This window comes from Xyrauchen texanus, chromosome 44, assembly GCF_025860055.1.
Source record: "Xyrauchen texanus isolate HMW12.3.18 chromosome 44, RBS_HiC_50CHRs, whole genome shotgun sequence".
Classification (NCBI taxonomy): domain Eukaryota; kingdom Metazoa; phylum Chordata; class Actinopteri; order Cypriniformes; family Catostomidae; genus Xyrauchen; species Xyrauchen texanus.
Genome location: NC_068319.1, coordinates 1,555,120 through 1,576,787, shown reverse-complemented (window position 1 = coordinate 1,576,787; position 21,668 = coordinate 1,555,120). Strand labels below are relative to the sequence as shown.

The 21,668-nt window shown below is 37.7% G+C and overlaps 2 protein-coding genes across 2 annotated transcripts in view; both read right to left on the bottom strand.

The window, feature by feature from the left end:
* LOC127636436 (RNA polymerase-associated protein LEO1-like) overlaps positions 1-21,668 on the bottom strand; it is a 283,037-nt gene that overhangs the window by 92,003 nt on the left and 169,366 nt on the right. The gene's annotated exons all lie outside the window — the stretch shown is intronic.
* LOC127636441 (glial cell line-derived neurotrophic factor-like) lies at positions 11,236-19,796 on the bottom strand. The gene is made up of 3 exons (XM_052116918.1): positions 19,708-19,796; positions 12,809-12,978; positions 11,236-12,745 (listed from the first exon to the last, which is right to left on the bottom strand). The coding sequence occupies exons 1-3, from the start codon at positions 19,794-19,796 to the stop codon at positions 12,447-12,449; spliced, it is 558 nt and encodes a 185-aa protein (XP_051972878.1). The 3' UTR covers positions 11,236-12,446.

Below are 21,668 nucleotides of genomic sequence, written 5' to 3'. Positions count from 1 at the left end.
TTACCAAACTTTCCTCATTGGAGAGGACGTGCTGTTAAAAATGGCGGAGAAGATTGCAGTTTCTATAAGGAAAGACTTTTGTGCACCGGCTACTGCGAAATAAGGAGAATTACCCCACTTGGATGGCTATTCTTCAGAAAGCTGACAGCATCTCTGCTTGGGTGTGGCAACAAGTGATCACACGCTCCATCTCTCTCTCTCTCTCTCTCTCTCTCTCTCTCTCTCTCTCTCTCTCTCTCTCTCTCTCTCTCAACAACAACAACAACAACAACAAATGCCATTTGCCACTAAGTGGCGGTGACTCCACGGCGCTTGTGCCAGGCTATGTACAACTTGAGGCCACGTGATATGTCTAAAGCCCGCTGATAGGTCATCACGGGGCAGACCCAGATGCCACGGGTTGACTGATTGAGATGACTGGCTGATGGAACACCCGTGCCCCCTACAGTGCCAACTTTCTGTGCTATAGTCATCCGGCGCTCCGCTCGTCGCTGTGAGTGTCGATCCTCCGCCCTCCATTGTTGTTGGAGGGCGACTCTCTCTCTCTCTCTCTCTCTCTCTCTCTCTCTCACCCACACACACACACATCCAATAACCAATAACTTGTCAGAAATGGCGCAAGCCGTGATACTATTTCTGAATTGACATTTTTGAATGACTAACGAAGGCTTGGATGCGTCATTCTGATATGGCCCTATATCAGCACTGCTGTGATTACCTACAGCACTCGTGAATGCAGCCAAAACACAGCAGTGCTGATATAGGGCCATATCACACTCTTGCTCATGTGATATTGCTTATATATATATATATATATTTATTTATTTATTTTTTAAAGCAATATCACATGAGCAAGAGTTTGAATAGAATTGTTAAATGATTAATATTTGTATCTAATTAATTAATTAATTAATTAATTAATTATTCATTGGAAAAAAAAAACATTTGTTAATGAGATTTTGGGTAAAAAAAAAAATATCTTAATTGTCATATTAAATAATGTGGTAAATAGGTATATTTTCCTTAAATATAAAATATAATTTCTTATTGCTTTGGGGTAAAATGTGACCTGGACAGGTTTCATGAGAAACAACCTTTTCCATGCAACTGACTTGAGTTGTTTAATCCATAAAAAATTATAATAAAAACACAGGAAGTTAATAATTAGTCCATATTATTTATGCTGACTTTGGAATATGTTGCGCTGGTGTTTTCGGTTCTTGCGTAATTGAAATGCCTGTCATGGATGATTGTAAACATCTACTTTTAGATCTGTTGCGTAAGCGTACATCTATAATAGACTGTAAATGATGACACTTGTCACAAGAATGGGGTGTGTGCCGCAGTATGCGTGGATTAAATGTCACTTCTCATTACAACCGAATGGAAATTATCCTCTGGCTAACCTACAGGACGTTTGTTCCTTTTTAAAACCCAGAGATGTGGTCTTGAAACATGGTTTCTAAGAGTGTCACTAATGCACTTTAGTTTTCCTTCTGTTTAATCCTCATGTGTGCTGGAGAGTTTCAATGGATGCAAAGGGATTTCCCAACATTTCTGGCCTGTTATTGGATAGTACCCATCAGGGTTTGGAATAATAACCAAACCATAACCTAGAAATAATCCCCGGGCCGGATATCTCCACACGCCTCATATACTTTGTCTCCAACAAGACGAAATGCCAGCTGTGGTGCCCGTCTTGTAGACTAGAGTGTGTTCAAACCCTTGAAAGTAAATCATCCACTGGTTACTCATTAACAAAGCACTGAAAGACCCAGAAAACGGTAATGAATAGTGAAGTAGCCCAGCTTATCCAGAGCTGCGGCCTAATCCATTGAGCCTATTCTGAGTGGTGATGTCAGCAGCGTGCCACCTGCGCCAGTGTCTGTTACTGCCCGTGGAATGTTGAAATGTGGTAGCGGGTGATGTCACAACTCATCCGTGCCTGGTGTGCTCATCCCCTGCTTTAGTTGTGAGGATTCGGACGCCCCTTCTGCGGCCATATCAGTCCAACGGAGGCCTGTCTGCAGCTTGTTTTCACATGGTCTCGAAATGGCAAGCCGTGGTGTTTTTATCTGGTGGATGATCAATTTAGTGGCTCTGTGGTCACCTGGGGGGTTTAATTGGCACATTAATCTTTGCATTAGATGCCATATTTAATTTGACACACATGAAAATGAGGCTGTGAGGTATTGCCATGAAGGCTGTTCAGTATGTTGCATTATTTTTAGATCATTTCCATTTTACTTTGTACTCTGGAAATTGTTGCCGTATTTTAAATGTTTTGTCAGCTGAACAATTAACACCAAATAAGCAACAGAACGACGTCTTTTGGCCTCATTGGTGAAATAAGAGCACAATTCATTTATGCGTAAAACATTCTTCCATAAATTGTGGCAATATTCTGCTCAAGTTTCATGGATGAGGCCCAATCTGTCACAAAAATGTCCATCAGAATATTGCAACATATTATGAATGAATGGCAACAGTTAATGTAATAAAGTTGCAGCATATTATGTAAAAATATTATGTAAAAATTTATTAAATTACCAATTAATTGTTTTATGGATGTCTATTCATTCTGCTCACGGTGTTTGGATGTCCAATCTGTTGTGACAATTTCCACCAGAATATTCCAACGTATATAAGATTGGCGGCTTTTTACAAAAGAATGTTGCAACATCTGTATTATGTAAAAATGGCGGGAATTTACCAACGAATGGTTTCACAGTTGATTACATGTAAAATTGATCTGCTTATGTTTTTTTAGATGTCCAATCTGTTGACCATTTCCATTAGAATATTCCAAAATATGGAGGCAATTTACAAAAGGATTTTGCAACATATTATGTAAAAATGGCGGGAATTTACCAATGATTGGTTTTACAGATTAACTACTCAAATTCGTCCAGCTCATGTTTCTTGGATGTCCAATCTGTTGTGAAAATGACCATCACAATATTGCAATATATTATGTAAGAAATGTGACAATTTACCAACGAATGGTTTTACGAATGATTTACCCATAAACTCATTCTTCTCATGTATTTTAGATGTCCAATCTGTTGTGACAGTTTCTACCAGAATATTCCAGCATATGTAAGAATGGCGGCAATTTACGAAAGAATGTTGCAACATATGTTAAAATGGCGGAAATATACCAACTAATGGTTTTACGGATGATTTACCCATAAACTCATTCTGCTCATGTTTTTTGGATGTCCAATCTGTTGTGACAATTTCCACCAGAATATTCCAACATACGTAAGGATGGCGTCAATTTACAAAAGAATGTTGCAATATATTTTGTAAAAATGGCGGCAAATTTCGTACAAATGGTTTTACAACAATTTCCATCAGAATATTGCAGCATATTATGTAATAATGGCGCCAATTTATGTAAGAATTCAATTTACTGAAAGTATGTTGCAACATCCGTATTATGTAAAAATGGCGGGAATTTACCAATTAATGGTTTTACAGATGATTTCAACAAATTTGTTCTGTTCATGTCTCTTTGATGTCCAAACTGTCATGAAAATGACCATCGCAATTTTGCAACATATTACGTAAAAATGGCGGGAATTTATTTTTACCAACTAATGTTTTACGTATTATTTACACAAATTCGTTCTGCTCATGTATTTTAGATGTCCAATCTGTTGTGATGATTACTATCAGAATATTACAACATACGTAAGGATGGCGGCAATTTACAAAAGTATGTTGCAACGTATTTAGTAAAAATCGCGGCAAATTTCGTACAAATGGTTTTACAACAATTTCCATCAGAATATTTCAACATATTATGTAATAATGGCGCCAATTTATGAAAGAATGTTGCAACATATTACGTAAAAATGGCGGGAATTTACCAACTAATGTTTTACGTATTATTTACACAAATTCATTCTGCTCGTTTGTTTTGAATATCTAAACTATTGTGACGATTTCCATCAGAATGTTCCAACATATGTAAAAATGGAGGCAATTTACAAAAGTATGTTGCAACATATTATGTAAAAATGGCGGGAATTTACCAACTAATGGTTTTACAGATGATTTACACAAACTCATTCTGCTCATGTTTCTTGGATGTCCAATCTGTTGTGACAATTTCCACCAGAATATTCCAACATACGTAAGGATGGCGTCAATTTACGAAAGAATGTTGCAACGTATTTTATAAAAATGGCGGAAATTTCCTACAAATGGTTTTACAACAATTTCCATCAGAATATTGAACAAATTATGGAAGAATGGTGCAAATTTACCAATAAATTGTTTTACGAATGATTCGCAGATATTCGTCCTACTCAAGTTTCATGGATAATGCCCAATATAATAATGCATCAACCAATAAATAAATGAATGGAACAATTAAGAATGATTTATATTCTGTATCTATGTATATCTGTCTCTCACAGACTCCTTGACTAAGTCTGTTGGACGTCTTTGTCCTTGGAAGGCTTTTGTTCCTGATTTTGTAGTCTTTACCCTAAATCATATTGCATGTTTGTTTGTTTGTTTTTTATTATCACTTTATTATTTCACATTTAGTCAGATGAGAGCGTTTGCGGGACTTTTCCTGGAGATTCAGTCCAGCACCAACCATTGCTGGAACTTAATGTTCAAGCAGCCCATAACAATCAGTGATTGGCTTGTGCTGGTCCGATCGGAGACACGCAGAGTGCAGCTGGACCAAGACCCGCTCCGGTTCTTCCCAAACCCCTCTGAGCCCAATCCAGCCTCTTCAGTCCCATGGAAGTGCCCAAATTTACAGCTCGCCCCACTTTACAACCAGTTTGTTTACCATAGACTCCTGGGCTGCAGTTCAGGAATGCATAATGGCAGTTCTGGATGCATCTCGAAATGAACTGAAGCTCCACTTCGACTGACAGACAAACGGATCTTCTACAATATCTTTAATAGCCCTTCATATTCAGGCCTGTTATTATGGCTATTATACCTACTGTAAACATAATAATTATTGCAATAAAACATTATTTTGCAGCTTTCGACAAATTCTACTTTACAGCCTCCTCACAAAATGTATTGAGCTTTATCTATAGCAATAGTTCTGAACTGCTGGTCAGTGACACAAAAATGCATTGGGGACAAAACAATGAATAATGCAAATAATAATATGCAACTAACCATTTTGTTGTGCAAAATCCACTTTTAAAGAAAGGAAAAAAAATTATATATTTTGCTGTTGATGTCAATAATTTGCGTTCCCTAAAAATAGATAGCATTCCCATAATTGCGTTCCCGTGCAAGAGTTTGCATTCCCATAATTGCGTTCCCTCACAATAGTCTGTGTTCCCATAAATGCGTTCCCTAAAAATAATTAGCATTCCCATAAATGCGTTCCTTCGCAATAATTTGCATTCCCATAATTGTGATCCCAACAATAATTAGTATTCCCATAATTGTGATCCCAACAATAATTAGCATTCCCATAATTGTGATCCCAACAATAATTAGTATTCCCATAATTGTGATCCCAACAATAATTTGCATTCCCATAACAATAATTTGCATTCCCATAATTGTGATCCCAACAATAATTAGTATTCCCATAATTGTGATCCCAACAATAATTTGCATTCCCATAACAATAATTTGCATTCCCATAATTGTGATCCCAACAATAATTTGCATTCCCATAATTGCGTTCCTTCGCAATAATTAGCATTCCCATAATTGTGATCCCAACAATAATTTGCATTCCCATAATTGCGTTCCTTTGCAATAATTAGCATTCCCATAATTGTGATCCCAACAATAATTAGCATTCCCATAATTGCGTTCCTTCGCAATAATTAGCATTCCCATAATTGTGATCCCAACAATAATTTGCATTCCCATAATTGCGTTCCTTCACAATAATTAGCATTCCCATAATTGTGATCCCAACAATAATTTGCATTCCCATAATTGCGTTCCTTCGCAAAATAATTAGCATTCCCATAATTGTGATCCCAACAATAATTTGCATTCCCATAATTATGTTCCTTCAGCAAAATAATTAGCATTCCCATAATTGTGATCCCAACAATAATTTGCATTCCCATAATTGCGTTCCTTCAGCAAAATAATTAGCATTCCCATAATTGTGATCCCAACAATAATTTGCATTCCCATAATTGCGTTCCTTCATAAAATAATTAGCATTCCATAATTGTGATCCCAACAATAATTAGCATTCCCATAATTGCGTTCCTTCGCAATAATTAGCATTCCCATAATTGTGATCCCAACAATAATTTGCATTCCCATAATTGCGTTCCTTCACAATAATTAGCATTCCCATAATTGTGATCCCAACAATAATTTGCATTCCCATAATTGCGTTCCTTCACAATAATTAGCATTCCCATAATTGTGATCCCAACAATAATTTGCATTCCCATAATTGCGTTCCTTCGCAAAATAATTAGCATTCCCATAATTGTGATCCCAACAATAATTTGCATTCCCATAATTGCGTTCCTTCGCAATAATTAGCATTCCCATAATTGTGATCCCAACAATAATTAGCATTCCCATAATTGTGATCCCAACAATAATTAGCATTCCCATAATTGTGATCCCAACAATAATTTGCATTCCCATAATTGAGTTCACTCGCAATAATTAGCATTCCCATAATTGTGATCCCAACAATAATTTGCATTCCCATAATTGAGTTCACTCGCAATAATTAGCATTCCCATAATTGTGATCCCAACAATAATTAGCATTCCCATAATTGTGATCCCAACAATAATTAGCATTCCCATAATTGTGATCCCAACAATAATTAGCATTCCCATAATTGCGTTCCTTCGCAAAATAATTAGCATTACCATAATTGTGATCCCAACAATAATTTGCATTCACATAATTGCATTCCTTCGCAATAATTAGCATTCCCATAATTGTGATCCAACAATAATTAGCATTCCCATATTTGTGATCCCAACAATAATTTGCATTCCCATAATTGAGTTCACTCGCAATAGTCTATGTTCCCTTAACTGCGTTCCCTAAAAATAGTTAGCATTCCCATAATTGCGTTCCTTCGCAAGAGTTTGCGTTCCTTCACAATAACGTGCATTCCCATAATTGTGATCCCAACAATAGTTTGCATTCCCATAATTGAGTTCACTCGCAAGAGTTTGCGTTCCTTCACAATAACGTGCATTCCCATAATTGTGATCCCAACAATAGTTTGCATTCCCATAATTGAGTTCACTCGCAAGAGTTTGCGTTCCTTCACAATAACGTGCATTCCCATAATTGTGATCCCAACAATAGTTTGCATTCCCATAATTGAGTTCACTCGCAAGAGTTTGCGTTCCTTCACAATAACGTGCATTCCCATAATTGTGATCCCAACAATAGTTTGCATTCCCATAATTGTGTCTCCTCACAAATGTATTGCGCTTTATCTATAGCAATAGTTCTGAACTGCTGGTCAGTGACACAAAAATGCATTTGGGACAAAACAATGAATAATGCAAATAATAATATGCAACTAACCATTTTGTTGTGCAAAATCCACTTTTAAAAGAAAGGGAAAAATTATACATTTTGCTGTTGATGTCAAAAGTTGTGCATTCAATCAGACATTAAATGTATCTTTCATTTGTTAATTTGTTTCATAGTAATACAATATTTGTCCCAGTAAATGACACTTTATTAAATGCATTTACAAAAATGGTTCATTTTCTCCTAATATGCAGTTCAATATGCAACTCATTTCTGTTTGTTTACTTCTGTAATATAAACCATGTTTACATTCATTAACTATTTTATTTAATGTATAACTTAATTAATTCAATAATGCACGGCAAAAAAAATTCAAAAGTGATAGAAATTAGTTTTATTTTGTAAAAAGTTATAAAATGAGTATTGTACAAAAATAAAGTCTGGAGAGCTTTTGGTTCAGTAACACAAGACAAAAACCTCTCACGGGACCGACAACAGACCGCAGGACGGGGAAAGATTTTCAGCAGACATTTGAGCTCATATCTTGAATGTTTTCTATCAAGGAAACCGCAAAAGCAAGTTACAAGCACATGACATGTACAAACCATGAAACATCAAGACTCGGGAGTTGCGGATTGCAAAAACCATGTTGATCCTGATTAAGGCGGATTAACGGATGAATTATGACCTGATAAATGGAGGTAACTCGTGCATTAGAGACGTTGCCCAAAATACTTTAGAAATCGGTGGATTTGTTCGGTATTCGCCGGGGATTTATGACGTAACTCTGGCTCTATGTCTGTCCTGTGAGTGATGATTGTGGATTTTAATACTGAGAAACATCAAGGCACGCTTGCCTGTGTGTATCAGCTACGATAGTCCAACAGAACATAAACACGGGCCTGTTTCAGAGTGTGTGTTTACCAGATTGCTCTAAAATGGATTGTTGTTTCCCGTTAAGAAGTTTAGTTCAATTCTGTTAGGCTAGACTAAGCAGATTTGACATAATTGGTCTTGTCGTTTGAATACCGTTTGACAGATTAATGGGTAAAGTGGGGCTGCCAGACACTGGCCAACAGGTGAACGGGTGTAAAGAGATCACATGTAACATAATTGACTCTGATCAAACAGTACGGATGCTTCTCTCCATTTGTGCTTCTCCATCGAGCGCAGTCGGTCCCTGTGCCGCTCTGGCATGGATTTCATTACAGCGAGATATAAACACATCAGGCTGGGCTGCATTCTACAGAGATAATTGGAAACGAGCCATTTGAGATCCAGTAACAAACCACCAAATCCCGTCTGAGTAAACAGTTGGTCTCGCACAGACCTTCATGGGGTTTCGTTTTGTTTGGTTGCTTTAATGATTTGTTTCACTGAGTGATGGAATGAGACATAACTAAAGATTTTCACTTTTGCAAAACAACATCAGCTTTTTATTTTCTAAAATAGTAGTTGGTCCGCTCAATAGTCTGAAGTAATTGTGCCTGCTTATTATCTTGTGTGGTTTTGTTATAGAAACGACGGTGGTGTGTCTAGTGTTGCTGGGATGAACAAGCATCTTTTCCATCACTAAGTGTGTGAATACATGGGCCAAATCTGATGGATGGGTCTTTGTTGTCTGCTTTTCCTTAAAGGAATATTCCGGGTTGTTAATCACCACAAAAAATAAATAAAACGGTAACGGTAATTTACTTACATTGGAAGTGAATGGGGCCATTTTTTGGAGGTTTAAAGGCAGAAATGTGAAGATTATCATTTTATAAAAGCACTTACATTTAATTCTTTTATGGTGTTACATCATCATACCAACAAAATTTGCATTCCCTTGCAAGAGTTTGCGTTCCCTCAAAATAGTTTGTATCCCATAATTGCGTTCTCTAACAATAGTTTGCGTTCCCATAATTGCGTTCCCTCACAAGTGTTTGAGTTCCCATATTTACGTTCCCTTGCAAGAGTTTGCTTTCCCATAATTGTGTTCCCTCACAATTGTTTGAGTTCCCATATTTGCGTTCCCTCACAAGAGTTTGCGTTTCCATAATTGTGTTCCCTCACAAGAGTTTGCGTTTCCATAATTGCGTTCCCTCGCAAGAGTTTGCGTTCCCATAATTGTGTTCCCTAACAATAGTTTGCATTCCCATAATTGCGTTCCCTCACAAGAGTTTGCGTTCCCATAATTGCGTTCCCTCGCAAGAGTTTGCGTTCCATAATTGCGTTCCCTCGCAATAGTTTGTGTTCCCATAATTGTGTTCCCTCGCAATAGATGGCGTTCCCTCACAATAGTTTGCGTTCCCATAATTGTTCCCTAACCATAGTTTGCGTTCCCATAATTGTGTTCCCTCGCAATAGATGGCGTTCCCTCACAATAGTTTGCGTTCCCATAATTGTGTTCCCTAACAATAGTTTGCTTTCCCATAATTGCGTTCCCTCACAATTGTTTGAGTTCCCATATTTACGTTCCCTTGCAAGAGTTTGCATTTCCCTACAATTGTTTAGTCCAATTAGTTTGTGTTCCCCTAATTGTGTTCCCTCACAATAGATGGCGTTCCCTCACAATAGTTTGCGTTCCCATAATTGCGTTCCCTTGCAAGAGTTTGCGTTCCCTTGCAATAGTTTGCATTCCCATAATTGTGTTCCCTCGCAGTAGATGGTGTTCCCTCACAATAGTTTGCGTTCCCATAATTGTGTTCCCTCACAATAGTTTGTGTTCCCATAATTGTGTTCCCTAACAATAGTTTGCGTTCCCATAATTGTGTTCCCTCACAATAGTTTGTGTTCCCATAATTGTGTTCCCTAACAATAGTTTGTGTTCCCATAATTGCGTTCCCTCACAATTGTTTGAGTTCCCATATTTACGTTCCCTTGCAAGAGTTTGCATTCCCTCGCAATAGTTTGTGTTCCCCTAATTGTGTTCCCTCACAATAGATGGCGTTCCCTCACAATAGTTTGCGTTCCCATAATTGCGTTCCCTTGCAAGAGTTTGCGTTCCCTTGCAATAGTTTGTGTTCCCATAATTGTGTTCCCTCGCAGTAGATGGTGTTCCCTCACAATAGTTTGTGTTCCCATAATTGTGTTCCCTAACAATAGTTTGTGTTCCCATAATTGCGTTCCCTCACAATAGTTTGTGTTCCCATAATTGTGTTCCCTCACAATAGTTTGTGTTCCCATAATTGTGTTCCCTAACAATAGTTTGCATTCCCATAATTACGTTCCCTTGCAAGAGTTTGTATTCCCAGAATTGCGTTCCCTAAAAATAGTTTGCATTCCCATAATTGCATTCCCTTTTAAGAGTTTGCATTCCTTCGCAATAATTTGCATTCCCATAATTACGTTCCTTTGCAAGAGTTTGCGTTTGGTTACTATATGGATACACAATAATGTAATAAATCCATAGTTTCTGCCAAAATATATCATGGTTGAAATATGGTTACTGTAGTAAAATCAAGGTAAATTTATTTGCGAGGGCACGCGAAACTATTTCAGAATAAAATCGCGCCCTGATCTCTAAGGGGCTCAGTATGATGGAACATCACTTTCACAATCCATCCCCTACTGAAGTCAATGGATTCCAAGTGTTCTCCGATGCACTTTTAGTATATAGGAACACTTAGCATAAGCGCAGTGGAAAATGAAGCCGTGTGAGTTTGTGTTTTCATTTAATGTAAGACAGACATTTAACTTTAGACATTTTATCATATTAAAATTCACTATTAGCACACATTGTTTACGTCTTGTGTCTATACTGTTGAAACGGTGAGTATTTTAACGTTTATAGATTAAACCCCATTGACTTCCATTATTAGTGGAACAGATTTGTGCTTTTATTTTAAAGAAAAGGAGGAACGAGTCGAAATACATTTTTGTGATGATCAACATTATGCCACACATACTTATTTTAAACCCAGATTATTTCTTTAAAATAACAGTTTAACCGCTCAAAAATATCATTTTCGTCATTCTATGAAACACAAAAGGAGATCTAAGGCAGAATCTCTGAGCTTCTGTTTGAGAATGAAAGGGAATTGGCTCCAAAAAAATGACAAAAAAGCACCATTAAAATGATCACAAAATAGCTCATTCTGCACGCGTCTTCCAAAACCATACAATAGCTTTAGTGTGAGGAATCATTTTTTAATTGAACAAGAGCAAAATATATACTAGAGCCACGGCATACGGAAAGATCAGTGAATAATAACTTAAACTTGGGTCTGTTCTTCAAGCACACAAACTTCAGACTCACTTTTCTAATACTTATATTGTGCTTTCATGTCCTTTTACACGCTGAAACATGTCAATCCCAATCCACTTTCATGGTACAGAAAACAGCTCATCCATTCTGTCCTACATCTTATATACAGTATGTTTCACGGAAGCAAGAAAGCCACTTTGGATGACGTGACAAAATGTTGATTTTTGGGCGAACGTGCTCAAATTTGGCACCATCCAAGATGGAGAACACAAACCTCCTTAAATAAATAAGAAAAAACAAACAAACACTCTTATACAATGGATTGCAATAAATAACAATAACTTAAATCTCAATAAATACATTTTCATATACACTATATATATATAGATAGCTTTCTGGATATGTAATATTTGGAGCACTGGGGTCAGTCCACAGGGTTGCGTTCATCGACAGTGTAAACGTAATAATCCACTGCGGGCGAGTCACGTGACCACGTCTGACGGCAGCAGAGTCTTCTTTAGCAGTTTTGTTTCTCTGAATGACTCTTTATTAGCGTTATTGTTGCCATATATAGCAATAATGACCAATTCAAGCCATACGTTTAGGGGAAATCTTGTGGGTTTGGTAACAAAGTGAATACTGAACAGTTTAAACCGTTTCGGCTAGCGCAGGTTGCACGTGGAGCTCACGGACGTCAACGTGTCACTTGCAACGCGAATGCAACATGAACGCCCCCCAGCGCTTTCTGTCTTCAGAGCAGCCAATCGTCCGTCTTGCTACGTCAAACGCAGGCGCACTTTTTCGCGGAATGTTTCTTTAGCGTGTGGTACTCCAAACTGTCGTCCAAGAATGAAATGTCATCGTCGAAAGCGATCGGCCGACAGCAAGTCCGAGAGGGCGTGTCTTTGTCGAGCTTCTTGTTGTGGGTCAGGTTGTTCAGGATTTTGTCGTAGTTCGTTTCGGCATCGTAACAGGGACCGCTGCAGTAGCGGAATATCATTTCCTCTTTGGTCCTGTAACCCAACCCCAGATCCGTCACGTTGAGGTGGATCTCTTTAAGCAGGCAACCACGCCCTTGACCTTTGACCCTGTCGTCTCTACTTTCCTTTCCCCCTCGGCCGCCGCCACCACCACGCGCGCGACCTCTCTTTCTGTCTCCTCGTCCCCGTCCGCCCCTCTCGCCGTTTGTTGCTCCTTTCTGTCGTCCCTTGTCCCTCTTCGCTTGAGAGCCGACATCCAACTCCGGCGACCGCCGCAATCGGCCAATAGTTGCTTCGATGAAGTCCATGACGTTCTCAAACTGGTCCGGGTAAATGCCGTTTATGTCATCTTTAATAGAGAGAAAAACATATATCAGCATACAAACAGATTTGTGCAATGCTACATAAAACACATTTGATGAGTCACATAGAAATGGTGCAGATTCTACAATATTTCTCCAACTTAATTTTGCATCAGAACATTTCTTTAAAATGTCTTCAATTCTTAAACTTTCTAGCAGGGCTGGACTGGGAAGAGAAATCGGCCCAACTGTTGAGCGGGGGGTGTTCACTGCCCTTTTGGGCATATCGCGGCGCCATTTTGTGGTCCGTTCTTCATAACGCTGCGGCTCATTTTAGCATATTTCGGCCCGTTTCGAGGCCGACCCACCGGCCCGCTCGGTTCTCCCGATGGCCAGTCCGCCTCTAAGTGCGTCGGCCCACCGGGAAAATGCCCGGTATGCCAGATTACCAGTCCAGCCCTGATTTCTGGTCAGTGACGTGATGCTCCTTTTTTGTTTGTTTTTTTTTTTTTTTGTCCGGATCTATTTTTTTTATTTATAAATACATTAAAATATGCACAAAATATGTTGAACATGTTTTCAGTATCTTGTTCAAAGTTATTTATATATTGTTTCTAAGGCTTAAAGTCAAAAACATCAAAAGAGGTATAACCATCAGGTAAAATAAATATATAAATAAATCGTTTAATTAAAACCTTGAATTCTTTAATAAAAATGGTGGCATAAGAGAGTTTGGAATAATGTTTTAATATTGATATAATAATAATATTTTATGTATAATAATATATATATTTTTAAATAAGTGTGTGTGTGTGTGTGTGTGTGTGTGTGTGTGTGTGTGTGTGTGTGTGTATATATATATATATATATATATATATATATATATATATATATATATATATATATATATATATATATGTGTATATAAATACTAATATATTTTAAAAAATGTATTTAAAATTGATGATTAAGTTCAAGCTGCAAGGAAAGTATTTTAATACCATTTCACTTGATGATTAAACCACTTGACATTTTCAAAGTCAATAAATATTTTTCTTGTAGTAAATGCTATAAAAGTTTTTTTATTATTGTATATGAAAACCAACTTAGACACAAAGATTACATTTCTAAATACTTGCTACATGTGTTTTAAATTCGCCTTTTAAAAGTTCGCCGATCGTGGACATCCTTATGTCAACGACCCTTACATTTTCAATGCGGTCGCAGACTTTTGGATGTGCTGCATATACGCCAATGTTTGTTTGTCGCTCTTGACAATTCCCAAATATCAGAGGATGACTCCCAGGAAAATAGTTCTCTCTGGTTGGACTGAGATGGAAAATCTTATAGATCATGACAATGAGGTACAGCAGAATACATCTGCTCAACAGCAAATTCAAAACATGCATGCTGCCCTCCTCTTAAACAAAGGCAAGAAAGAGCACGAGTGCTTTGATCTGCATTTAATGCACCATGATTTGATTATAGACAGAACTCCTCGAAGTTCACTCTCTCTTGATTCATCCAAATAGACCGTAATACCGGTCCTGGTGCTACACACGCTCTAAACATCATGTTCTATATGAGCACATTTGGTAATCTTGCTATGATGCTGGTTCTAATCAGGTAATAATATGGGGTCTTGAACTTGTCTTTAAAGTCGTCGACAGGCCATTTGACAGGTAAGTTTTGGGTGTGGTGGGAATTCAGTCAAAATGTTTGCATAAACTTCAACCATTTGTTGTGTTGCAGGCTAGGCTGTAGCATCATAGATTGGTTGCTTCTTCAACTGTTACATTTGGTCTCCCGTAATCCTTAATACTATATATATGTTACATTTTTGGTTGTAATCTCAGGATGTAATCTCCCTTGCATTACTGTCATTGTGTAACCAACAGCCACTTTACAGCAGATGACATGGACAGGTCACGTGGATTGTGCACATGACAAAATTAGGTCATACACTCACGGATAAAGTATAATTTGTTTGTCAGTGTGCCACTATGTCTCAAAAGAACAAATGCACAAACAAGCACATTCAAATCAAACATTTTAACACCGGTTAGGTTTAGGTTTATTAAGGGTTAGGTTTATTTAGGGTTAGGGTTAGGTGTAGTTAGGCTATGGTTTAGTTAGTGTTAGGGTTAGTAAGGTTAGGGTTAGGTTTATTTAGGGTTAGGTTTAGTAAGGTTAGGGTTAGGTTTATTTAGGGTTAGGTTTAGTAAGGTTAGGCTAAGGTTTAGTTAGGGTTAGGTTTATTTAGTGTTAGGTTTAGTAAGGTTAGGTTTATTTAGGGTTAGGTTTAGTAAGGTTAGGCTAAGGTTTAGTTAGGGTTAGGTTTATTTAGTGTTAGGTTTAGTAAGGTTAGGTTTATTTAGGGTTAGGTTTAGTAAGGTTAGGTTTAGTTAAGGTTAGGTTTAGTAAGGTTAGGGTTAGGTTTAGTTAGGGTTAGGTTTAGTAAGGTTAGGCTAAGGTTTAGTTAGGGTTAGGTTTATTTAGTGTTAGGTTTAGTAAGGTTAGGTTTAGTTAGGGTTAGGTTTGGTTAGGTTTAGTAAGGTTAGGGTTAGGTTTAGTTAGGGTTAGGTTTAGTAAGGTTAGGCTAAGGTTTAGTTAGGGTTAGGTTTATTTAGTGTTAGGTTTAGTAAGGTTAGGTTTAGTTAGGGTTAGGTTTGGTTAGGTTTAGTTAGGGTTAGGTTTAGTAAGGTTAGGGTTAGGTTTAGTTAGGTTTAGGTTTAGTTTAATAAGGTTAGGGTTAGGGTTAGTAAGGTTAGGTTTAGTAAGGTTATGTTAAGTAAGGTTAGGGTTAGTAAGATTAGGGTTAGGTTTAGTAAGGTTAGGTATAGGTTTAGTAAAGTTAGGGTTAGTAAGGTTAGGTTAAGTAAGGTTAGGGTTAGTAAGGTTAGGGTTAGTTTAGCAACCAAAGTCAGGTCCTCCAGAAGCGTCAGTCTGACGCAGGTGTACATTGATGCATCCTCAGAAAAGCCCTTATAATAGGGTTAGGGTTATATATATATATATATATATATATATATATATATATATATATATATAGATATACAGTATCTCACAAACGTGAGTACACCCCTCACATTTTTGTAAATATTTGATTATATCTTTTTATGTGATGACACTGTTGAAATTACACTTTGCTACAATGTAAAGTCGTGAGTGTGCAGCTTGTATAACAGTGTATATTTGCTGTCCCCTCAAAATAACTCAACACACAGCCATTAATGTCTAAACCGCTGGCAACAAAAGTGAGTACACCCCTCAGTGAAAATGTCCAAACTGGGCCAAATTAGCCATTTTCCCTCCCTGCTGTCATGTGACTCGTTAGTGTTACAAGGTCTCAGGTGTGAATTGGGAGCAGATGTGTTAAATTTGGTGTCATCACTCTCACACTCTCTCATACTGGTCACTGGAAGTTCAACATGGCACCTCATGGCAAAGAACTCTCTGAGGATCTGAAAAAAATAATTTTTTCTCTACATAAAGATGGCCTAGGCTATAAGAAGATTGCCAAGACACTGACACTGAGCAGCAGCACAGTGGCCAAGACCATACAGCGGTTTAACAGGACAGGTTTAACAGGACAGGTTCCACTCAGAACAGGCCTCGCCATGGTCGACCAAAGAAGTTGAGTGCACATGCTCAGCGTCATATCCAGAGGTTGTCTTTGGGAAATAGATGTATGAGTGCTGCCAGCATTGCTGCAGAGGTTGAAGGGGTGGGAGGTCAGCCTGTCAGTGCTCAGACCATACGCCGCACACTGCATCAAATTGGTCTGCTTGGCTGTCGTCCCAGAAGGAAGCCTCTTCTGATGATGATGCACAAGATTGCCTGCAAACAGTTTGCTGAAGACAAGCAGACTAAGGACATGGATTACTGGAACCATGTCCTGTGGTCTGATGATACCAAGATAAACTTGTAAAGCGTGTGTGGCGGAAACCAGGTGAGTACAAAGACAAGTGTGTCTTGAGGATAAAGTATATATTATGTGTGTAATTAAATTGTGATTAAAATATATATATATATATATATATATATATATATATATATATATATATATATATATATATATATATATACATATATATATACGTTTTTATTTTTTGTAATTATGTAAAAAATGTGACACTTTGCTACAATGTAAAGTAGCAATGCTCCATGAAGCAGTGTTTTGAACGCAAGAACATCCTCGTGTTGTGCTGTCTGCTGAAGGGTTGGTTTGCTCTCTGTATAAGCTGCACGTTGCCTATAAAGCTGGAGTTTCAATTACTGCCCCCTGGAGAAAACAGGTGGTACTGCAAACTTGAATTGCTCAGGAATCTTCCTTATTACAGTCCAGGGACATGATTAATTTTGACGTTATTTATTATGTAATTAATCGCACTGGATTGATGACGGATTAACATACAGTCCACACTTGTACTGCTTTAATTCAGGTAACTATGACAATGCAGACAGTTCCATTGACTTTAACTAAATAGTTAGCCAGATTCTCTTCAAATTGTTGCTACGTCATGACAGCAATTGACCTGAAAGAGAAAATTGACTGTAAAAGCAGGCTAATGCTTCACACTAATGCTCGCTATAGCGCCCCTTGTGGCAATGCTGAACAATGCACACTTGCGTTGTGTTTTGAAACATTTCAGAATGCAACAATGCAGAAATAAAGCATGTGTTGCTAGTAGTGTTTGCATTTGAATAATTGCATTGACTGTTTCAGCCCTTCCGGACTTGGGAATGCTTGGGTTAGGTTTAGGGTTAGGGTTAGCGGTTAAGGGTTGGGGGTTAGGTTAGGTTTAGGGTTAGGTTAGGGTTAGCGGTTAAGGGTTGGGGGTTAGGTTAGGTTTAGGGTTAGGTTTAGGGTTAGGTTTAGGGTTAGTTAGGTTAGGGTTAGGGTTAGGTTTAGGGTTAGGGTTAGGTTAGGGTTAGGTTTAGGGTTAGGTTAGGTTTAGGTTAGGTTAGGTTTAGCGTTAGGTTTAGGGTTAGGTTTAGGGTTAGGTTACGTTTAGGGTTAGGTTAGGTTTAGGTTAGGTTAGGTTTAGCGTTAGGTTTAGGGTTAGGTTTAGGGTTAGGTTACGTTTAGGGTTAGGTTAGGGTTAGGTTTAGGGTTAGGTTTAGGGTTAGGTTTAGAGTTTGGTTAGGGTAAGGTTAGGTTTAAGGTAAGTGTTAGTGGTTAAGGGTTGGGGTTTAGGTTTAGGGGTTAGGGTTAGGGTTTGGTTTGGTTAGGTTTAGGGTTAGGTTAGGTTAGGTTTAGGGTAGGTTAGGGTTAGGTTAGGGGTAGGTTTAGGGTTAGGTTAGGTTTAGGGTAAGGGTTAGCAGTTAAGGGTTGGGGTTTAGGGTTAGGTTAGGGTTAGGGTTAGGTTTAGGGTTAGGTTAGGTTTAGGTTTAGGGTTAGGTTAGGTTTAGGGTAAGGGTTAGCGGTTAAGGGTTGGGATTTAGGTTTAGGGGTTAGGTTTAGGTTAGGTTTAGGGTAGGTTAGGTTTAGGGTTAGGTTTAGGGTTAGGGTAAGGGTTAGCGGTTAAGGGTTGGGGTTTAGGTTTAGGGGTTAGGTTTAGGGGTTAGGTTAAGGGGTCAAGTTTAGGGTTAGGCGTTAACCTAACCCTAACATCTACCCTGACTGAAGTCATCGTGCATGTACAGCATGTTCTTATGCAGAGCAGAACGCTTTGAAATCGCTTTACCATTTTTTGTGAGTTGTCTCCAGACGACCAGGCTTCCATTTGTAACAACACTCTTTGGAGCGGTACAGATGAGCAGAGACACTGATGCATGTGGAAACAGAATGCCCAAGATGCATCGCCACTAAGTGAATCAACATGTTTGTTTTTTGCATCTTACATTGTCTGTTGTGCACAAGTTTCAGCAAGTCTTTTGACACAAATGTATGCATATCACACAAGCCAATAGGCCCGAGTGGTCCCTTTAATGAAGACCGTTTTGCATGCCGGTGACCATACAGTTGTTAAACCTCACTACTTTAGAATGTTCCCACGATGTAAGATGAAGCATCCTTCAAATCAAACAGTTCTGCATCGTATCAAGACAGCGTGCAATTTTACTAGTGTCACAACGAGACAGTCACCCGCTGTTAAACGTGCATAAGCACAGTGAATGTATAGTTCTCTCGCTGTGTTCCCTCAAACGTTCATGCATCATGCATGCCTTTCCCATCACATCATCGTCTGTTTGTGTCCACCGCAGCACCATACAATTGTGCTTTCCCTATACATGTGTGTGTGTGTTAGAGGTTCCGCTCTGATGGAAAACAGCGTTAAAGATAAACTCAAGATCATTTGTGTCAAAAAACAACGTTTATTTGGGAACTTGTTTGGTAAGCTCAATCTCTCTGTTCAAGGCCAAACGCCACTTTCATATTTCCATGCTGTTTATAAGATGCAGCAAACATAAAAGACTCTCACTGAAGGTTTTTAACTGGTCTTGATGGTAGTGTTTGTGTTTCAGACATTTCTATGGGAGCTCAGTTGCTCAACATGCAGCTGTGTAAGTAATTGAAAACAGCAGAATTACTCTGTTGCATTTGAACTAAAAAAAGGAAATGCATGCATGGTAAATAAGATCTCATTTGTGATGGCGTTGGAGTCACATGACTAACTTGGCATGCAAGATGGTACGTGATCACTTACATTGCTCCTCACTGGAGGCTTGATTTAGGTGAGTGTTTTCAGGATGGGAGTCGATGATGGGGTCCAGAGCGGGAGTCTTAATGTGACGTTCCGTGACGACGGCTCTTTTGGAAGGCTGCTGTTTGTGGAAGATCGGACGTGCAGAAACGGCACTCAAGAGCAACAAACACGTGGCTAGAATGTCCCATAACTTCATTTTAGACTCAGTTCCTTTGCGGGAAGCTGCAACAGTGAATAAGTACACTTTAAGATTTGCACAGTTACATGAACAGGTCACGGCATTTAGGATGGAAGAAAGGGCAGTTGCGGCACTAGTTACACACGGGTCACATGACGAAAACATGTCAGTTGCTATGGAGAAATGCGACTGCATATTGCGTAATGTTATGATAATCTACCAAGATTGGAATGAACAGATTAGAGAGATCAAATAGAAAGAAAAGGGTTGTAACATGTAAATGTGTCAAATGTAACATTCTGATGACGGTCCTCTGGTATGTGTTCTGTGGGCATTAACTGAGTTTGCCCTTCATTCCTGATGCAACTGTTAATGAAAATGGGCCGCTTTCATGAATCTAATGATGTTTTGAAGACTTTTATGGCCCTTTATTGCAGTGAATGATGCTTTGATCTAATTAGCTCCTATTGTTTATCAGTAAAGGTGCCGTTCCATTTAATTCTATTTCAAGATTTTAGATATTTTACACGTTATTGTATAGACACAGATGAGGGGGTTCAGACATTTGGTGCATCGTTCCACTTGGTATACAATCCCAGTCATTCCCAATCTGTAGATCCCACAGTTTTAATTGAGTCTATTAAAAGGCTTAATGCAATTAATCTCATTTATTTTAAAAGTTGCATATGATCGGACCTCATGAAATGTGCTGTGAAATCAATCCATCCATTCAATGATGTCATAGTCCATTATAGACTTCAGTTACCTCACATTAAACTATCTGCTTAAAAACATGATTTACTATATTTTAATCTACATACATTCCTGTACTATAAACATTACATGTTTTTATGGTAAAAAAAAATTTGGTTACATTTACGGTAAAATACCAGTAGCTTCGGTTGCCATAAATTTACCGTAATAAATACGGTGACCCTGTTTCGGGCTTTCCAGATGTCATTTTAATGCCTGTACATTTTACAGTTCACTACCGTTTCTGTTCTTGAATTATAGAAACTCAGTACACTAATGATCTGAAATGCTGAAAGTCTGCGTTTCACTTTAAAATGGATTTTTAAGCATCATATTAACTAAAAAATGCCACTTAAAAGTGACACTTAAATAATAAACATGAACTAAACTCCATAAAATGTGCATAACTGATATTAAAAATAACGAGAAACAACTATTCACAGGCCAATTATTGTTTTTCACCGTAATTTTAACAATTGTTTGCTTTTGTTTAACATAATATATTTTTTACTGATAATTATATGGTAAAATCATACATATATATATATACTTATATAACTTTTATTTTTCAGATATTGTTGACCTTTCACCGTAAAAAATAAAATTAAAAAAATGTCCATAATTTTTACGATTAAAATTATAAAATAAATAAATAAATAACGTAAAAATGCTACTGTAAAAAACTCGTTAATTGGTTAACAGGTAATTAGCTTAACATAATATATACTGTAAAAAATAATAATACATTTAACAACATATGTGTATATATATATATATATATATATATTTATTTTTTTTTACATTATTTTGCTGTAAAATTACATGTATTGTCTTGTTAAATGTACTATTATTTTTTACAGTAAAAATATTATATAATGTTATATAATGCAGGTTACAGAGAGATTTTAGGACTAAATGTAAAGAAAAACCACTAAATCAATGTTCCAAATGGAGTTCATGTATGTTCAATGGTTCCTCAGAGAACATATAATCCAAAACTGACCAAAAATAACTTTATTCATCTCCAAAGAACTTTATACAGAGTTCTTAGGCGAACCTTCATATTTCAGTGTAAAAGATGGGAATCTTGGAGACTCACCTTAAATGTGGCCCATCCAGACCAGCGCTTCGGAGAAA

What these genes read in the sequence shown, in the direction of transcription:
- LOC127636441 (XM_052116918.1), bottom strand. Translation starts at nt 19,796, where the DNA reads ATGAAGTTATGGGACATTCTAGCCACGTGTTTGTTGCTCTTGAGTGCC. An exon ending in CACAAACAGCAGCCTTCCAA is followed by an intron (nt 12,979 to 19,707) that starts AAGAGCCGTCGT and finishes CATAAACGGCAT; the next exon opens with TTACCCGGACCAGTTTGAGA. An exon ending in ACGAGGAGACAGAAAGAGAG is followed by an intron (nt 12,746 to 12,808) that starts GTCGCGCGCGTG and finishes ACAGGGTCAAAG; the next exon opens with GTCAAGGGCGTGGTTGCCTG.